The following is a 19,805-nucleotide window of genomic DNA, read 5'->3' as shown; positions in this document are numbered from 1 at the left end:
ATGAATACATAAATAATAACGCACAGTTTACATCATTTTTTTACATGGCTGGTTTATACAATACAAGTACAATTTGATGTGTAGTCTTTATAAGTTATTTAGCCTTGTGTAGAATCAAAGCGACCCAGCAGGGGGCGTCTCGTTTTCAGCGAACAGGATGGAAGTCCCCTCACTGCATACCGGAATTGCCTTTCACGCCGCTCGTTGTCGGCCATTTTTTACAAGTACAAGCTCCCCGACACACAAAACATAACACACTCCCGTTATAACTGTAAATATTATCGGAGTACACCACCGCAGTGAGACGTGTAAGTCCAGTTTCTCCGTGGTAATGTTGATCTTTACATTGTGCTGCCTAGCTAACAGTGGTTAACTAGCTAACGGGGATGCAGTTGGCTGTTGTTGTCGTTCCGGCTAATGCTAGGCTAACGTACTGATGTGCTAAAGCATAAACTAACGTTAGACTGCGAAGTTGGCTGAGATGGGCCTTGGTTAATTCCTACAGCGCGGAAATCGTCTCGGTTGCTGTTTTACTGTCAGTTTATATTTTGATACATACACTATGGTTTCAACTTGTGCTAGCTAACAGTACTTGGTAAAAGGTTGCACGCAAGCTAACATGCATCGTTAGCATCTGTGTTAGCCTAGTTGGTGGGTGCTAGCTCATAGGGATAATACCGTTAGCTAACGACATTAAACATCATTTCCAATACCAGATGAATGTTTGACGACCGACCGCTCATCAGATGGCTAAGATTCGGTTGCATTAGCTACAATCAGATTGAAAGAAAGGGGCTCATGTGCCTGGTTAGTGGTCTCCGTGGGAGTTCAGTGTGTGCGCAATGCGACATTGTTAGGTCTAGGGTTTCTTAAGGTCGCCAACTTAATGTAGTTTTCTTGTTACTGACTAACATTATGACAATGAGTTTAAAACCATAATCAGGTCAATTAGAAATACGAAAATAGAGTGTTAATTGACTGTAAATTGGTTTAACGTTGTTTGTCAATAACACCTCAAACATGTTTGCAAAACCCAATAATCCCGGGCTTTTTTGTATAGATGTTTACATAAATAAATCGCATATTCAGAAAACAATATAAAGTTTATGTGACACAAAACACAGATTATACATGGAACAGACGCGTATTGTTGATCTCTTCAGTACATATAAACTACCATGCCCTTCATTTCAAATTCTGAAGGAGATACTAAAAATACAAAAAGGTGTAAGGATGAATTTGGTCACATCGAAACAATTAGGGCATTTTATCATTTGGTGTAATATTGCAGCTTTTATATCTTGCGTTTATTATATTTTTTATGTAATTGTGTAATGAAGAGCTGGAAGAACCTGTTGAACAATGTAAATGCAATACTGTCAGACAGTGTGAAATACGATTTTTGTTCAATCTTGTAGCAGAAATGAAATGATATGGGTTGAATTCACAATTGCAGCATAACGCATGAAGGCGTGATGTTTGAGTTGTGTTGGTGTGGCTTTTGTATTTGTGTCTGTCTAGTCTCGAAGAACAAATCCTTGGATGAAGCTGAGAACATTTTCTAACAGCCTTTCTTGTACTGCTTCCAGGAACAGCCGTCATGTCCGACTTTATTGTCAGCGAGGCTGAGGAGTCAGAGGAGGAGGAGGAGGAGTTAGAAGAGAAAGACTTAAAACCTAAAAAGACCCAGCGGTTTGTGGAGGAAGATGGTAAGAATGAAATTGCATAGTTCTTGGCATGTGTTTGAGGGGGGTTGAATGATTTGTTGACCACTTATGTCTGATTACTTAACAGACGAGGAAGAAGAAGAGAACACAGAGGACCAGGATGAACGAGGAAATTTACGCGGACTCATTGATGATGCAGAAGAGGAGGAGGAGCCGGTGGCACCAGCACCTGCAAGTGCAGCGGGGAGTGACTCAGAAGAAGAAGTAGTAGGGAGGCATCGACGGAAAAAGCGCAGTAAGTGCATTCAATATTTGAAAGAGATCCAGCCATGATACAGTGTGTTGTTGCATGTTGTGGTTAGTTTCAGGAAGTCACCAAGGGACAAGCTGTATTGGATCTCTTCCCATTATTCTATGCATATTGACATTCTGCCCATTCCTATACCACCCTTCATAGCTCTTCTGCCTTTCTCTGTCCAGTTTTGATGGGTCACACAGTGAGGAAATCCTAAAAAATGTAAATAAAAAATATGACCATGTGTGATGCATATTCACTGAGGTCTTTTACTCAAGGTGTCAACATAACATTGTCTGTTTACCAGAGAGCCTTTATCATTTGATTTCTCCAACTGTGAAATGCCAATCATTTTGGAGACACAAACCCAGTTCTGAATTGATTTTTGGATCGGGTCATTATTGTAATTTATTGTTTTTGTCTGGCAGAAATGTTACCAATTACCTCATATCAGTATCTCGACAGGAATGTCAGCAGTGATATCCCAATATAATAGAGAAGTCATTGATTACGGTGTAAATACCAGATTTATGGCCATTCTGTAATACTGCAATTACATATAGTTAGTGTTATTAACAAGTTCTGGATATTACCTTTTTACTGGACTTTGCTGAACAGTAAATCAAATCAAGTTTTATTTATATAGCACATTTTAAAAACGATTTTTGTTCTAGCCAAAGTGCTGTACATGCAATAAAAACACTTTACTGCGATAGCAAACAGAAGACAATAAATTACAACAGCAAAAATCAAACACAGGGAAATATCAGGAGTCGTGCTCCGCTCTGACTAGAAGGCCAGGGAGAAGAAGTGAGTCTTTAGTGGCGATTTAAAAGCCCCTAGGGTCTGGGCCGACCTCACATGGAGGGGCAGAGTGTTCCAGAGCCTGGGGCCAGCTGCTGCGAAGGCTCGGTGACCGACAGTAAAGTTTAAAGAAAGATTATACTTGTATTATAAAAACGAGCCATGTAAAAATGGAGATAAGCTGTCACTTGTGGCTTCATGGTTGCAGCGTAAAGGATATGTATATATATATATATATATATATAAACCCAATGATTTATATTTGCAGATCGTGAAGACGACTACCTGGATGACGATGATTTGGACCTGATTGAGGAAAACTTGGGTGTTAAAGTGAAAAGAAGGGTAAGAATCTCATCACTTTTTTCTCCACAGTAATAGTGTAAAGTTAAAGCTAGCAGTGCTGATGCTCTACCTGTCTGGTTTAACAGAAGAAGAAATACGACCGTGTAAAAACACTCGATGATGATGAAGACGATGACGACGAGAAGGACTTGATCGCGGATGAGATCTTTCATGGAGATGCCGAGGGCGATCTGGAGGAAGGGGAGGCCGTCGATGAGCCCCTCCACCAAGCAGATGACGAGGAAGAAGGAGAAGACGAGGAGTCAGGTAGGCCAGGAATTTTAGATCGGTCTTTAAATAACTAAAGAGCAGAGAAATAATAGTTACGTCAACTGAGTCGCACACTTGGTCTCTAAATATTGTGCTGTATAATTGATTTGTTTTCTAAATGTGTTCTACAGATATAGACGATTTTATTGTGGATGATGACGGCCAACCCATCACCAAAAAGAGGGGCAAGAAGTTCTCAGGATACACAGATGCGTGAGTGTCAAAGATTATGCAACAAATCTATCATTAAAAAGGTTTATCATTTGTGGGGCAATACGCTCCATTGCTATATTTCTATATCTGGTAGAGTCTAAATTGCATTATCATTTTTCACATAAACAATATTATTATTTTTGGTAACAACAATACCATAAGCACATAATGTCTACTTTAAGTGAAACACATAATCACCCCACTGCGCTGCCCTTCCTGCCACAGAGCCCTCCAGGAGGCCCAGGAAATCTTCGGCGGAGACTTTGACTTCGCTGAATTTGACGCAGACGCATACGACCAGGGTGAGGAGGAGGAGGAGGACCAGGATGAAGAAGCTTGGGACCGACCCAAGAAGCAGACAAAGAGGAGGCAAGGCAGGAAGAGCATCTTTGAGATCTACGAGCCCAGCGAGCTGGAAAGTAGTCACATGACCGACCAAGACAACGAGATCCGTAACACAGACATGCCGGAGAGGTTCCAGGTTTGTGTGTTTGTCGTCAGTGATGCTAACAGTGTTGTTGATGCTAACACTGTTGTTGATGCTAACACTGTTGTTGATGCTAACACTGTTGTTGATGCTAACACTGTTGTTGATGCTAACAGTGTTGTTGATGCTAACAGTGTTGTTGATGCTAACAGTGTTGTTGATGCTAACACTGTTGTTGATGCTAACACTGTTGTTGATGCTAACACTGTTGTTGATGCTAACACTGTTGTTGATGCTAACACTGTTGTTGATGCTAACACTGTTGTTGATGCTAACACTGTGGTTGATGCTAACAGTGTGGTTGATGCTAACAGTGTGGTTGATGCTAACACTGTTGTTGATGCTAACACTGTTGTTGATGCTAACAGTGTTGTTGATGCTAACACTGTTGTTGATGCTAACACTGTGGTTGATGCTAACACTGTGGTTGATGCTAACACTGTGGTTGATGCTAACAGTGTTGTTGATGCTAACAGTGTTGATGCTCTGTTGTAACGATCTCATCTGGACCATAATGGATCATAGTGACTGCTTTCTCAGGTTTATTCATAATTAAGGCTTGTGGTCTTATTTATACCGTGTTTTCCTGATGTTTGTCATGTGCCTGTTGTCCTGACTCTCTTCTCCTTCTTATAGTTGCGATCCATCCCTGTTAAACCCGCTGAGGATGATGAGCTGGAAGAGGAAGCAGAGTGGATCTTCAGACACGGATTCTCCACTCTAACTATCTCCATGCAGGTATGCCCTTTGCCTCCACACTCACAAAATATGCACACAGAATAGAAAAAGATTGGATTTCCACTCATGATACCGTGTTAGATTCCCCTTTAGCACGATACACCATTATATTTTCCTTGCCTCTACATCTCATTAAAAAAGGTTCTGTTTTTTTGTGCCCTGAATAGGAGAGCACAGATTATCTGGACAGGGGGACGACTACAAACTTCAGCAGGAAGGGCCCCAGCACAATTGCCAAGATCAAAGAGGCCCTCAACTTCATGAGGAATCAACAATTTGAGGTACAGTGAGCCATCATTTGGTTTAACATTTCTCTAAAAAACAATAACATAAGTATTTTGAGAAAGAATGCCAAATACAAATTGTTTTCTTTTTTCCAGGTCCCATTCATAGCTTTCTACAGGAAAGAATATGTGGAGCCAGAACTAAACATAAACGACCTGTGGAAGGTTTGGCAGTGGGATGAAAAGGTACAGTTTAATCATTGCTTATGGAAAGACATTGTTGGGAGTAAGGATGAAAGGGTGGATATTCTGTGTGCTCAGCCAATCTTTATCCAGGGTGTCCGCGGGGTCTTAAAAAGTATGAAAAGTTGATAAAAATCTATTTAGCGAAAATGAAGGCTATTCAAAAGTATTAAACGGCATTTTCCAAGTTTGCGTCCAAATGGTTGGAAGATAAGGAGGAAGGACAATCAATACTGTATATAGTAAATGTGAGGTAAATTGTGTCGCCAATGTAACCGGTTAAAACTAGAAGTGGTGATGAGGTCTTAAAATGTATGGAAAGGGTCTTAAAAAAGGTCTTAAAAGGTATTACATTTGACTTCAGGATTCCTGCATATACCCTGTTATCAATGCTCTGCACTTCTGGTTTCTTCACTTCTACATTTTCCTCCACCAGTGGACTCAGCTGAAGAACCGGAAGCAGAACTTGACCCGTCTGTTCCAGAAGATGCAGGCCTACCAGTTTGAGCAGATCTCAGCTGACCCTGACAAACCTTTGGCTGACGGCGTCCGTCCTTTGGACACCTCCGACCTGGAGAGGTACGCCCTGATGGTTGATGCTCAGAAAGATAATCTCTTATGCATTCTATTTCTTTGTGACTGCACTAATCTATGAATATTAGCAGGAAATTCAAGTGATGGAGTTTATACTGTGATCAACAATAAAGAGCCTTTTCTGTCGCAATCAAACCTAATTTATCCTTTCTATAGATTGAAAGATGTGCAGACTCTTGAAGAGCTGGGGGATGTTTACAACCACTTTCTGCTCTACTACGGCCGAGACATCCCCAAGATGCAGAACACTGTAAAGACCAGTAAGAAGAGGCTCAAGAAGATCAAAGAAGTGAACGAAGATGGTAAGATGGACGCCTCTGAATTTACTAAATGATTTGAAATTGTTCAGTTCTATGGTGTGTTTGCCCTGTTGTTCCAATGTTCTTAATGACTGATTATAATTGTCCGCCTCCTCAGGTGAAGAAGAGGAATTGGAGGTAGAAGAAGAAGAAGAAGAACAGAAAGGACCTGACCTCAAGCTGGCGTCTCGTAGAGATATGTACAGCATCTGTCAGAGCGTAGGACTTGGTTAGTCTCCTTTTTTTACCTACCATATATACTGTGTATTAGGGCTGTGCAATTAATCGTATTTTAATCTCGATTACGATTTTGGCTTGCAACGATTACGAAAACAACGTAATCGAAATAAAACGATTATTATTTTTATTTAAATTTAAAAAAATGTAATTGTTTTTTTTAAATTATTTTTAAATTGTTTTTTCAGTTGAATTATACTTAAAGTTCAGGGTAATCAACTGTTAAAAACATACTGTTCACATTTTTCAATAAATGGATGTTTTCAAAGTAAATGGATAATCGTTTTTAATAATCGTGATATCAATTATTGACCAAAAATAATCGTGATTATGATTTTTGCCATAATCGCACAGCCCTACTGTGTATAATAGACGTGTCTTGGTATAGCGGCATTCCCGATATTGATAATTTGAAGTAACTCATTTTTCTGTTTCTTCCTTACTGCAGATGGCTTGGCTAAAAAGTTTGGGTTAACTCCAGAGCAGTTTGGAGAGAATTTGCGTGACAGTTACCAGCGTCACGAGACGGAGCAGTTCCCGGCCGAGCCCGTGGAGCTGGCCAAAGACTACGTGTGCAGTCAGTTCAGCTCTCCTGAGGCCGTGCTGGAAGGAACCAGGTACATGGTGGCCATGCAGATCGCCCGTGAACCTCTGGTCAGACATGTCCTCCGACAGACCTTTCAAGAGAGGGCCAAGATCAACATCAAGCCCACAAAGAAGGGGAAAAAGGTTTGGACACACTTAATCTCACGGATGTTACCATCTAACAGAAATGATTCTGACTCTTAACCTGCCTTGCCCTTTGCTTTCTTCCTCTAGGAGATAGACGAGGCTCATTTTGCCTACTCCTTCAAGTATCTTAAGAACAAGGCTGTAAAAGAGCTGAATGGGGATCAGTTCTTGAAGATGGGCCTGGCAGAGGAAGAGGGGCTGCTTACCATTAATATCTGCATTGACCTTTTAGGAGTCAAAGGGTAAGCACAGTGACAAAACTGAGAAATATCTGCATGTTTTGCAAAGGTTCGCCTACTCAATTCAGATATTTGTTAATACATGATTACAGGCTACAAGGATTAAGGAGGATCCCCACTCAAATGTTGTCAGTTTTTAGCCAGATGGAAGAAATTATAAATAACCAAACATCCCTAGGTCTTATAGCTCTTATCGGTTCTCTTTTTCATTCACATTCCGTCGCCTTAGGATATTTACAAAGCACAGGATCTGATGTGATGAACCGTCTGCTTTTCCAGCGCCTGTAAAGCTTGTCTGTTGAATGAAAGTAGAGTTGATAAGTAGGATAGGTCCCTGGAGTTTTTGTTTATTTTTAAGCTGCAGCTTATGTTTGTCTCCTTGTCAGTAGAGCAAGCATGGGGCTTTGGAATTATGACTCCAGCGATATTAAGGCGCTGCTTCTGACTGCGTCTTCCCTCTGCTTATCCTCAGCTTCGCCGGGGAGCAGACTTACTTTGACGAGATCAAACAGTTCTACTACAGAGATGAGTTCAGTCACCAGGTGCAGGAGTGGAACAGGCAGCGAACTCTTGCCATAGAGAGATCCCTCACTCAGTTCCTCTACCCTCAGATGGCCAAGGAGCTCAAGAGCAAACTGATCACTGAGGCCAAGGAGAGCATTGTCCGGGTAATGCCTCACTATATCTGTCACATTGTATCAGTATTGTATAAATATATATGAAATTATAGAGCAACATTGTTTAAAAATGTATGTTTGATGAGTGTGTTTTTATGAACCCTCTGTGTTTCTCCTCACAGTCCTGCTGCCGTCGGTTGTACAACTGGCTGAAAGTGGCTCCTTACCGACCAGATCAGCAGGTTGAGGAAGACGATGATCTGATGGATGAGAGTCAGGGCAAAGGCATTCGGGTGCTGGGAGTAGCATATGCGCCCAGCCGGTATTTACCCTACAGTATTTTCTGCATTCACAGTATATATTTGTCAGTTGCTACCCTTTTTGGTATGAAAGTGAAGGTTATCTCTCTGGGCTCCGGATAGTCGGTAGTAATCAGCAGCAAATATTCGGCCCGCGCGCGGGGGGGGGTGTGTAGTAATTAGCAGCAAACCGCTTCAACGCGTGTATTTCGGTTTATTCACGGCATTCATTTTGTTATTCTACAGTATTGTGGTTTTATAGTTATTTGTTAATGTATCTAACCCAATTTGTGTTCTTTGAAATTGAAAAGGATATCGCATTGTGTTTGTTACTTTCGTTGCAGTTGTATATGTCTTAAGTGTAATTTGGCTTGGCTTCCTATTTTGTATGGACATGCTTTTATTTTTGAAGGAGAGTTAGCGCTGTTGACAGGAAGTTGTTGTTGCTATGGAAACAACGTGACGGAGATTAACGGAGAAAAAGTCTTATCTACATATAAAGACGGAGAAAGTAAACGATAACGTTTATGGTTAAGTGTTGGCACCCCCCGAAGAGGCACAAGCTCTTACGTTGATATTGGAGTTTTCAATAAATTCAATTTGGCAGCCGAATAGGCCTATCCGAATAACGAAATTGAAACCCGAATAGTACTCCAACGAACGAATATTCGGGTACTGCGCACTTACTCAAGGGGCTCAGTCATAAGTTAGTGAAAGTGAGTAAGTGTGCAGGCTTTACACAGTCTAAACGGATACAATGACTTACTTTAAATGAACAACAAAGCAATGTTTACTGCATTTAAGACACACTTATTTGACAAAACAGTTTCTGACTTACCCACTTTGCTCCAACAGAGACACACCAGTGTTCTGTGCGCTGATCAACGGGGAAGGGGAGGTGGCCGACTTCCTGCGTCTGCCCTACTTCATGAAGAGGAGGAACGCCTTTAGGGAGGATGAGAGAGAGAAGAAGGTACCAGCTGAGAACAGTTAATAGTCAACAGTTGCTTTTGTTAAGGGATGCATCTTTGAGATGATCTCTCACATGTGTGTGTTATCTTCAGGCCCACGACATCGAAACTCTCAAAAAGTTTCTATCTGGGAAGAAACCTCATGTCGTGGCTGTCGCTGGGGAAAACAGGTGACATTAGTTTGGTTTTTTGAATGCGCTGAAAAGCTACATGTAAACAACATTTCCAAGTTATAATTGAGTTGCGGTTGTAACACTAAAAACCTGCCTTGTGTCGCAGAGATGCTCAAATGATCATGGAGGACATCAAGAGGGCCATCAGCGAGCTGGAACAAGAGTCCTCTGTCCCCGCTGTGGGAGTGGAGCTCGTTGACAATGAGTTGGCCACGCTGTACATGAACAGCAAGAAGTCTGAGGTAAACACTCAACACCTCACTGTAGTGTCTTTATTACACACTGGCTCAGAAACATGAGGTTTCACGCTTCACTATGGCGAGTAACCACAGCAAGTTCACACTAACTGGTGGATTGAAGACATGGCCCGAAGCTCCCTCTGCCGCTCACCTCGTCCTGGTCCTCTGCTTTCTCTCTGTGCAGGTTGACTTTAGGGATTACCCCCCCTTGCTGCGACAGGCTGTGTCAATAGCCAGGAAGATCCAGGACCCCCTGATAGAGTACGCTCAGGTTTGCAGCACTGATGATGATATTCTCTGCCTCAAACTCCACCCACTGCAGGTGAGACTGGCATCGATGAAATGGTGGTTATTATGTGTGCTATTATATCTATCTATATATTGTGCTTTGTATTTAGTTGTTATTGTTTCTTCCAAAAGTGTTCCAGCCATAATCACACCATTTCCTTCTTAACAGTCTAGTTTAAATATATCAGTGTGTGTTACTATTTTAAGAAAAATGGAATTGTGATGTTTGCCTTGTTCGTCTTTTGTTTGCTTTCTGGACATTTGGTAATAGGTCATGACAGTTTATTTTGTTTGTATTTGTATCAATAAATATAAGATCAAAAGATGTACTACTGAGCAAGCTACCTGGAACTTTTACCAAGATAAAGTGATGAACACATTAAAGCATAAATAATTATAATACAATAATATAACATAATATTATTCTGAAATTGCCAATGAGAACATTTTGTGTGTTTTAATGATTATACTCGCTCTTATACTACTATAACAATGCAGGACTTCCTTTAAACAGAGTATCTCTACACTGTGGTTTGAGTGTTTTCACTAAAGTCAAATATATGAGTACTTCCTCAACTACTGCCCATTCTCCAAACTCTAGAACAGGGGTGTCAAACTCAATTTCATCGTGGGCCACATTAGCATTATGGTTACACTCAAAGGGCCGGTTGTAACTATATAAATATACATATATAAATAAAATAATAATATATATGAAATAATGTATTATATTATATTATTGCCTGTGCATTGGATTTGTATTGGATAGGGTAATAACTTCGTAATTAACTACGTCTGAAAGCAGAAGTCTAGGGCAAATAATTGCAAGTCTCTTCAGTGCGCATGTCACAAAATGAGATGCATTGTGGGACATATAGTTTATGGGCAACATGCTTCTGTAAGATAAGATAAGATAAGATGGATCTTTATTAATCCCCGTGGGGAAATGCAGTAGTTTAACAGCAACAGGGTAAGATTGAAAAACAGGACAGCACAGATTCACACAGATTAATAAAATTAAGGATAAATCAAAGATAAACAAATAAAAATAAGAAATAACTATAAAATAAGAAATTAATTCAAATGAACATATATATATAGATATACTGTAAAGTAGCATGTAACCGTATAATAAACGTATTATATTCTTTCCAAGCTCTTGCGGGCCACATAAAATGAAGTCGCGGGCCGGATTTGGCCCCCGGGCCTTGAGTTTGACACCCCTGCTCTAGAACATCAGCAACATCTATTAAAACCAGATGCTGTAAACATACGGTTTGATTCTACAGATACTTACAAAGCCACTTTCTGAAACTGTATTTTTCTGTCTTTCTTTCTCAGGAACAAGTGGTGAAGGAAGATTTGCTCTGTGCTCTTTACTTTGAATTCATTAACCGTGTGAATGAGGTCGGAGTGGATGTGAACAAGTGCATCGCCCACCCTCACACCCAGAGCCTGGTGCAGTTTGTCTGTGGTCTGGGGCCGAGGAAGGGCTCCCAGCTGCTGAAGGTACGTCTTTGTGATGCTCTCATTCATTGTGTCGTATATATTAATGTACAGCGCCTTTTCCGCTAACCTGATCATCTTCATGGTCCTTGTATTTTTGCAGATTCTGAAGCAGAACAACACTCGTCTGGAAAACCGAACCCAGCTGGTCACAATGAGTCACATGGGACCCAAGGTGTTCATCAACTGTGCTGGTTTCATCAAGATCGACACGGCGTCGCTCGGAGACAGGTTGGCTTCTTTTTCAGGAGTCTTTTACACGCTCAGACTGATTATTATACCGATATCGGAAAAGGCTGTGAATGATCTACCTATGAGCCCGTTGTGAGGTTGTTCTAAATCATTTCTTCTATCAAACTTTCCACAGTACGGACTCCTACATCGAGGTCCTGGATGGGTCTCGTGTTCACCCTGAGACGTACGAGTGGGCTCGTAAGATGGCCGTGGACGCGCTCGAGTACGATGAATCGGCAGAAGATGCCAACCCAGCCGGAGCTCTGGAGGAGATCTTGGAAAACCCAGAACGTCTCAAAGATCTGGACCTGGACGCCTTCGCTGAAGAGCTTGAGAGACAGGTCAGTGTGGCTTTTACCCCGTCAATATTAAGTTATAAATAAAAAAGAAACAAGATGAAAGCTTCACACAAATAAATAATAACAGCTGTATACATGTAATCACTATGTATGCCTTTCACCTACACAAATATATGACATCATTCTTTTTTCTTTGTTTTTGCCCCTGTAGGGTTATGGCAACAAGGGCATTACTCTGTATGATATCCGTGCAGAGCTGAGCTGCAGGTACAAAGATCTGAGAGTCGCCTACAGGGTCCCCAACACTGAGGAGGTCTTCAACCTGCTCACCAAGGACACCCCAGAGACCTTTTATATTGGTAATACACACCACACTGAAACCCATTTATATCATGAATTAAATGTCACCAAAGATGAAAAAGACATTATATTCCTAACTATAAACACTCAGGCGAAGAACTCAGTGCCTAACACAGGACTTTTATAAAAGGAGTGATGTTGCTATGATACCAGTGGCTGTAGAATTGCAGCTCTGTCGGCCTGTGGTTGATGTTTTGCCTCCTTTTTCTTTCAGGTAAGCTGATCACCAGTATAGTAACTGGTATTGCTCACCGGCGGCCTCAGGGAGAGAGCTACGACCAGGCCATCAGAAACGACTCCACCGGGCTGTGGCAGTGTCCTTTCTGCCAGCAGGACAACTTCCCCGAACTCAGCGAGGTACCAGGCACAGGAGTGTTTCTTCTTTTGAGCAGTTAATGTTACAAACAGTCTGGCATCTAAACATCATCTTGTTATGTCCCCGCTTCAGGTTTGGAATCACTTTGATAGTGGTTCGTGTCCAGGTCAGGCCATCGGGGTGCGGTCCAGATTAGATAACGGCGTCCAGGGGTTCATTCCCACCAAGTTCCTCAGTGACAAAACGGTCAAACACCCCGAGGAGAGGGTCAAGGTGAGGCGTTGTTGGTTGTTGTTATTTGGTGTGCTTTGCTAATGCTTCAAACTATATTTCCGTATTCTTTTAAATAAATTCCCCCCAAGAAAATGTATATATTGCTTATGAGCCGCTTTCACACCAAGTACTTTGCCGTACTTAGTTCCCAGCACTTAGTACCCCAGCACTTAGTACCCCAGCACTTAGTACCCCCATGGAACTAAGAGCCGGTCGCGTTCACACCGGAATAAGTCCCTGAGGGAGGATTAGGCAAATGAAGCCGCTGACGTCACTTCTTCTTCTTCTTCTGCTTTGGGTTTACTGGCAGGCCGCAAACAACTTCACAGCGTATACTGCCACCCGAAGTCCCCGGCCGGAAGTCCCCGGAGTTGGGGACTGGCTTCAGTAGAAGCTGCTGGGACTCCCAGCAGCTTCTACTGAAGCCTTCCGAGTAAATCGCCAGAACACCGACACCTCCTCATCTCCACCGCTCATGTTTTTTTTGTGTTGCCATAAGTTAGTCTCTCTGCGTTGGTGCGCGGGGCTAATGCTAATGCTAATAATGCTAATGCCAGCAAATACAATGGCGGCTTCAAAAAACTTTTCCGAGTTTTACGGGGCGTGGTTTGCAATCCACCCAGCCAATCAGAAATTGGAACTTTTTTCTCCCCAGGAAAGTACCTGCTCTCTAGCAGGGACTGAAAAGGGGGGAAAAGTTCTCACGAACTAAGTTCTCTTTTTGGTGTGAACGCAAAATCCCAGGAACTATCGGAACTAAATGGGAAAAGTACTCCGGTGTGAAAGCGCCTATAGTTATCAGTTGGTGCCTGGCTATTTCTGTCCTTCCTGTATTGTTTCCATCTATCGTCGCACATATATAAAACTGAATGGCTCCTCTTCCCTTCTCCTCCTTCAGGTGGGTATGACGGTTCACTGCCGCATCATGAAAATCGACATTGAGAAATTCAGCGTGGACCTCACATGCCGCACCTCGGATCTGATGGACAAGGCCAATGAGTGGAAGCTTCCCAAGGACAGCTACTATGACTTTGACAAAGAGACTGAAGACCAAAAACAGGAAGAGGACCTCAAAAAGAAACAACAGCGAACACGTGAGTATAATAACAGAAGTAGTCAAAGTTGTTTGAATCAAAACAGCTAATAAAACAAACATTTACATCCACACCTCTCCCCTTATACGATTTTGCTTTTCCTCTGTCTCTGCAGCATATATAAAGCGCGTGATCGCCCATCCAAACTTCCACAATATCAGTTTCAACCAAGCGGAGAAAATGATGGAGACCCTGGACCAAGGAGACCTGATCATCAGACCCAGCAGCAAGGGAGAGAACCACCTCACTGTCACCTGGAAGGTAGGAAACACATCGAGAGGAACAGAAAAGGTGTCGGGGAAAACAACATGATCCGGGCTGACTCTGTGTGATGGTTTTTTGTTTTAGGTGGCTGATGGCATCTACCAGCATGTGGATGTGAGGGAAGAAGGCAAAGAGAACGCATTCAGCTTGGGACACACTCTCTGGATCAACTCTGAGGTAAGAGCTTTTCTCCTGTCATTTTTATAGCCTTCTCTTGTGCTTCATAATTAAACCTTATACACTGCGGGACATATATGTTGTTGTGGTTGCTGCATGTTTCTTTAAAGTATATTGCATTCTCTACAGGAGTTTGAAGATCTGGATGAAATCAGTGCTCGGTTCATTCAACCAATGGCGTCATTTGCCCGAGATCTCCTGGGGCATAAGTACTTTCAGGAATTGGGGAGCAAGGATGTATGTTATATACTGATTTACTTTGATATCATTTAAACTGTTCATAACATGAACAACTCAATTTAGTTTGCGTGTTATTGCCACCAGTTGCACCTCTTATATCTTCTTTTCTCTTTTTCTCTCTCTCCAATAGAAAATGGAGGAGTTGTTGGTCAAGACAAAGAGGGAGAAGCCTACTTTTATTCCATACTTTCTATCGGTATGTAAAGAGCTCCCGGGGAAATTCATCCTGGGCTACCAGCCTCGAGGAAAACCAAGGTGAGCAGATTATACTATATTTAGGTTTTCTGATTATACCCTGTATGAAGCCATGACAAGAGCATGTTGAATCAACAAGCTGTACTGATTTCAACATTATCCATTTTTTTTAAATAACGTATTTGGATGTCGCTTCCTTTTTCTCAAAGCAGCATAACCCGACAATAACATCAAAGAAATTATAAATGATATCTCAATAATACATATCAATAATATCTCAACAGATAGGTCCATAACTACTACATAAGCTCCCACTTGCACATCTAAATCTTTAATAAAGGGTTCCTAAACAGTATGAAAAGGCATAGAGTTTGCACTTTTTTCAAGGTCTGGATAAGTATAAAAATAATTGTGTTTGAAGACTAATGATCTGATTTTGTTCTCTAAATATAAAATTCTGGAAAAAGATGATGAAGCAAGCAGTGTATTTTTTTAATGCCGTTTTGAAATGTTATGTTGTTGAAAGCAAGGCAAGGGAGTATGGCGTGCGACATGTTTTTAAAAGATACTACTTTGATTAACAACAAGGTTTCCATACTAGGAGAACTAAAGGTCAACATGCTATCTGTTCCTCCTGTCCAGGGTTGAGTATGTGACCATCACCCCGGATGGCTTCCGGTACCGCTCGCAGGTTTTCCCCACAGTGAACGGGTTATTCCGCTGGTTTAAGGACCATTACCAAGAGCCTGTGCCAGGTATGGAAGCACTCCTCCTAATGTGTATTGTACCACAAATAAAGGATGTAGTTGGTTCCTATCTAACGTTTTCTTCTCCATCAAAGGCGTCACTCCCAGCAACAGCAGCAGAACAAGGACTCCTGCGTCCCTGAACGCCACCCCAGCAAATATCAACATCGCAGGTGAGTCCCGCTCTTCTCCACACACACACAGATATTCAGCATGAGTGGAGTTGTAGGACATTTTACCATCTCCTAATTGATTCCCTTCTCCCTAGACTTGACGCGAGCTGTCAACTCCCTCCCACGCAACATGACCTCTCAGATGTTCAATGCCATCGCCGCGGTTACAGGCCAGAACCAGAACCCCAACACCACCCCCGCTCAGTGGGGCTCCAGCCAGTACGGATACGGTGGCAGCACAGGGGGAGGAGGGGGGAGCTCCTCTGCGTACCATGTGAGTGCAGCTGCTAATATTCAACTACTGTGGAAGCAAACAAGCTGTTTCAGGGATTGTAATGGTATCCAGGGTCACACGATAATACAAAGTTCTTCTCTTGTTCAATTCTTTATAAACGCTAGGTGCCTACATGATACAAAATGTGGATACATAAGGACTTGCTGTTATGGTTAAGGGAGGATTAGTACAAATACATTTCAGAAAACACCAAACCATCTGTTAAATACCATTTTCTTTATTTTGATTTGATTTATTTAGAACGTGTAAAACAATAATACAAATAATAATAATAATGAACTGAAACAAGAGAATTATGATACTGTACAAACTTAAGCAGTGTCAAATGGATAAGCAAAAATATAATTGACTTACAAATTCTATATAATCAAATGATCTACCTAATTACATAATCCGAAAAGGGGTGGGAAGGAGTTTACACTTATTTAATCCCAACCCTTCTCCCCAAAACTAAATTATTAACATTTTCTTCTTTTTATCTTTATTTTTGTATTTTGTATTACATCTAATTACCTGATTCAAATCAATATGAGCAAGTTAAATACCAATATAATGTTTGAGAAAGCATTTGAAACTTCAACTGAATTTACATGACATGTTTTCCTAATACTGATTTCTAAAAGAAATCTTGAAATAAATAAAATGCATTTGTAACCCACACACTGCACATATTTTATATTTGATTGCATTCTATTTCACTGTGAATTACTGCTTTATACTATTTTATATTTTACTATATTTTGTCTTGTTTTTTTGTAAATTATTATGGTGTTCTTAAAATAGTTCGCTATCTGTGTTTTTAAAAAATATATATGTATGCACCACGACTCCAAGTCAAATTCCTCGTACGTGTCAACCTACCTGGTAATAAACCAGTTTCTGATTCTGATTCCCGCTCTCTCTCCTCTGCAGGTGTTTGCTACCCCTCAGCAGCCCATAGCGACGCCCCTGATGACGCCCAGCTACTCGTACACCACCCCCAGCCAGCAGGCTCTGGGCACGCCGCAGTACACCAGCACCACCCCCCAGTCCTCACACTCCCACGGGAGCCATCCACACGGGAGCCACGTGTCACAACCAAGCCACCAAAGCAGTCAACACGGCAACCCGTCCAGCACACCGACATCCTCCACCTCATCCAGAGGACGCACGCCACAGCAGCAGCAGCCGCCGCCGCCAAAGTGAGTAGAGGGGGAACAGGTGTGAGGGATGACAAAAAAAACAGACAATCGAAATATAAGAATGTTTATTTAAGAGAAGATAAGATAGGACTTTATTTATCCCGAAGGAAATTGTTGTGCCAGAGTTACAAAAATATAATAAACACAGGAGCATGATAATGAAACTGTACTCTAACAGTGCACAGAGCAATTCAATAACTACAAGACACATAGACGGTCAAATCATTAATGTAAAAACAACTTTATTTATTTATGTATTTGTTTATTCCACACATAGAAATACATATACACTTATACTGGTTGTTTTTTTTAAATCTTATTTTACCTGCCTCTGACACTAGATGGTGCTAGACCTTTATTCTGATTGATTTTAAGGCTAAGCAGCAGCCTCGCTCTCTGTCTTTTACTAAAACCCCTCCCTCTCTCTCCTCTCCCCTCCCTCTCGCAGGCCCAGCGGCAGCAACGCCTCCGCAGTGGACTGGGGCAAGATGGCGGAGCAGTGGCTGAAGGAGAAAGAGGCGGAGGGGCGGAAGAAGACCCCGAGGATGACGCCCCGCCCGTCCCCCAGCCCCATGATCGAGAGCACGCCCATGTCCATCGCCGGAGACGCCACACCCCTGCTGGACGAAATGGACCGATAGGACACGGAGGGGGGCGTCGCTACCCCCCCCCCCCCCCCCCCCCCTGCCCAACTCCATCCTTTGTACTGCTTCTTCATCTGGATAACCCTCAAACTGTTCAGCCCTGTCCATTCATCAGTCACCTCTCCCCCTCCTCATATTGTAGATGTAGTTTGTAAAGTCTGCCATCATGGTTAATCTCAACTCCTTCCTCCTCCTCCCCCTCCCCCATCTCCTCCCAGATGTTCCCCTCCTTACCTCCAGCCGTCTCCTCTGGCTGCTTAGTATTCTGTACAGTCAGAGTAACACTGTATACGTTACGCATAAAGTCAGTACAATGGCAAAAAAAAGAAACTTGAAATATCAGACAGCAGTTACACATAGGATATGGACCTACACAGACAATGTCACACAAGCTGCCCTACCTTCTTTACTTCAGCGATTGCTTTTAGTTTAATCTATGAATGGTTTTGACAGAGGCGCACAGTCTCATCTTCAAAAACCCACTTTCCCTCTATAAGTGGTTAGTGGATTTTTGCGAGCAGTTGCCAAAAGAGAGCTTTGCCAAGCCAATCAGGACATTTAATTTTTGTATGGAATGCGTCACAATGAATAAAAACAGTTTTTTTTCTGTTTGAATCTCAAGCCTCCGCTCTTCACATCTGTTAAAACAACCACACCTGTGACCACAAACACACATACACGTAGAATGTGAGTGTTGAGGCTGATTTAAAAATCTAAATCAAGGAGAAACCCTCATGTCCCCTGAGTTTATCTCTAACATGAAATACTGCTAGTTGTCTGTCTCCACCACATGCTGTATTCTGATCAACTGCCTATGTGTTTGGCTCCTGTAGATAGCCTCTATTGTATTGTTGACGCCTATTGACACTAACAACATGCACCTTTGGAGGTAACAGTGGTTGTTGAGAGGACTTCTATGTGAGAAAGTGAAGAAACAGTCATTTATTAAACAATTGATTTTTAGTAACAAGTGGAAGTCAGTATCATGTCTGTGTCAGAGCGTCATTTCTTTAAGTTGGCTCCAATTTGAATCCCTTGGGTTTTTAATGTTTAGTGAGTATTTCACGTGTGACACTGGGGTTTGAAGTGTGCCACCACCACAGGATGTGATACATTTCTGCTGTAATTCACTCCCAGCAGTAAAATTAAGTTGCGTCAGTGGATGAAATGTCTCTCAGCGTATTGGCTACCATCACACTGACTTGCCACTGCGTGTATATCTTTCTGTGTATAATAACACACGCAGCTATTTCAGTAAAAGGAATATATTGTCGTAAAAAAAAAACATTGAATCTCTCGTGGTCGTCGTGCGCAAGTTTTTCTCTGCATCCTCTTGACTTATGCATTTTAATGTCTTCTTGCCTCTGCCACAGTACAAACAGGCAGCGCTGGTATTCAATGGTGTGCTTCATATTGCTGTGTGCCGAGTATAAAGATCCCAGAATATGCATTTTGTTTGAAGTAATTATGGTTTTTGAGTACTTTTTGTACGTCTCCCGCCAGATTAAGATACTGCATCTTTCTCAGCGAGGCTGTGATTGGTTCCTGGCGGTAGTTCGTTAGAGAGGAGGAATGATGTCTTTGGCACTGCTGATGACCTTTTCTACCTGTGATCCCTTTAATAAAAGTGTTCATATTAAACCCTGAGTCTTGCCTATGCTACTTTCGGGAAAACACTTAGTCTGGTCATGTGATGTACATCTGTGTGTGTGTGGAAATGTGATTAGCTGGGAACAGAATGTGACACATTTTCCAAAACATTACCATTCGTTCGGCTATTTAGCTTTTCTACTTGAACAAAAAGACAAAACGGTGATAGAACCAATTTATTTAC

General features: G+C 41.9%; 1 protein-coding gene across 2 annotated transcripts; it reads left to right on the top strand.

Moving 5' to 3' along the window:
- The first annotated feature begins 204 nt into the window (after positions 1-204).
- On the top strand, positions 205-18,015 carry supt6h (SPT6 homolog, histone chaperone and transcription elongation factor). 2 transcript variants are annotated; one of them, XM_034139815.1, is made up of 37 exons: positions 205-308; positions 1,590-1,709; positions 1,795-1,962; positions 3,035-3,111; positions 3,198-3,378; positions 3,513-3,594; positions 3,820-4,075; positions 4,718-4,819; positions 4,987-5,100; positions 5,200-5,289; positions 5,723-5,865; positions 6,037-6,182; positions 6,298-6,408; positions 6,865-7,145; positions 7,236-7,390; positions 7,860-8,055; positions 8,187-8,326; positions 9,159-9,276; positions 9,368-9,444; positions 9,554-9,689; positions 9,871-10,008; positions 11,316-11,483; positions 11,584-11,711; positions 11,848-12,055; positions 12,225-12,372; positions 12,588-12,730; positions 12,822-12,962; positions 13,861-14,056; positions 14,172-14,317; positions 14,405-14,497; positions 14,627-14,734; positions 14,868-14,992; positions 15,575-15,687; positions 15,774-15,851; positions 15,947-16,125; positions 17,059-17,327; positions 17,776-17,968. In XM_034139815.1, the coding sequence occupies exons 2-37, from the start codon at positions 1,601-1,603 to the stop codon at positions 17,966-17,968; spliced, it is 5,256 nt and encodes a 1,751-aa protein (XP_033995706.1). In that variant the 5' UTR covers positions 205-308; positions 1,590-1,600. The 2 variants fall into 2 exon arrangements, with proteins under 2 accessions (XP_033995706.1, XP_033995707.1); XM_034139816.1 differs by lacking the exon at positions 205-308 and having other exon boundaries at positions 1,601-1,709; positions 17,776-18,015.
- Positions 18,016-19,805: the final 1,790 nt, after the last annotated feature.

This window comes from Trematomus bernacchii, unplaced genomic scaffold (genome assembly GCF_902827165.1).
Source record: "Trematomus bernacchii unplaced genomic scaffold, fTreBer1.1, whole genome shotgun sequence".
Classification (NCBI taxonomy): domain Eukaryota; kingdom Metazoa; phylum Chordata; class Actinopteri; order Perciformes; family Nototheniidae; genus Trematomus; species Trematomus bernacchii.
Note: the sequence above shows the minus strand (reverse complement) of the source record. Positions and strands in the feature narration are given on the sequence as shown.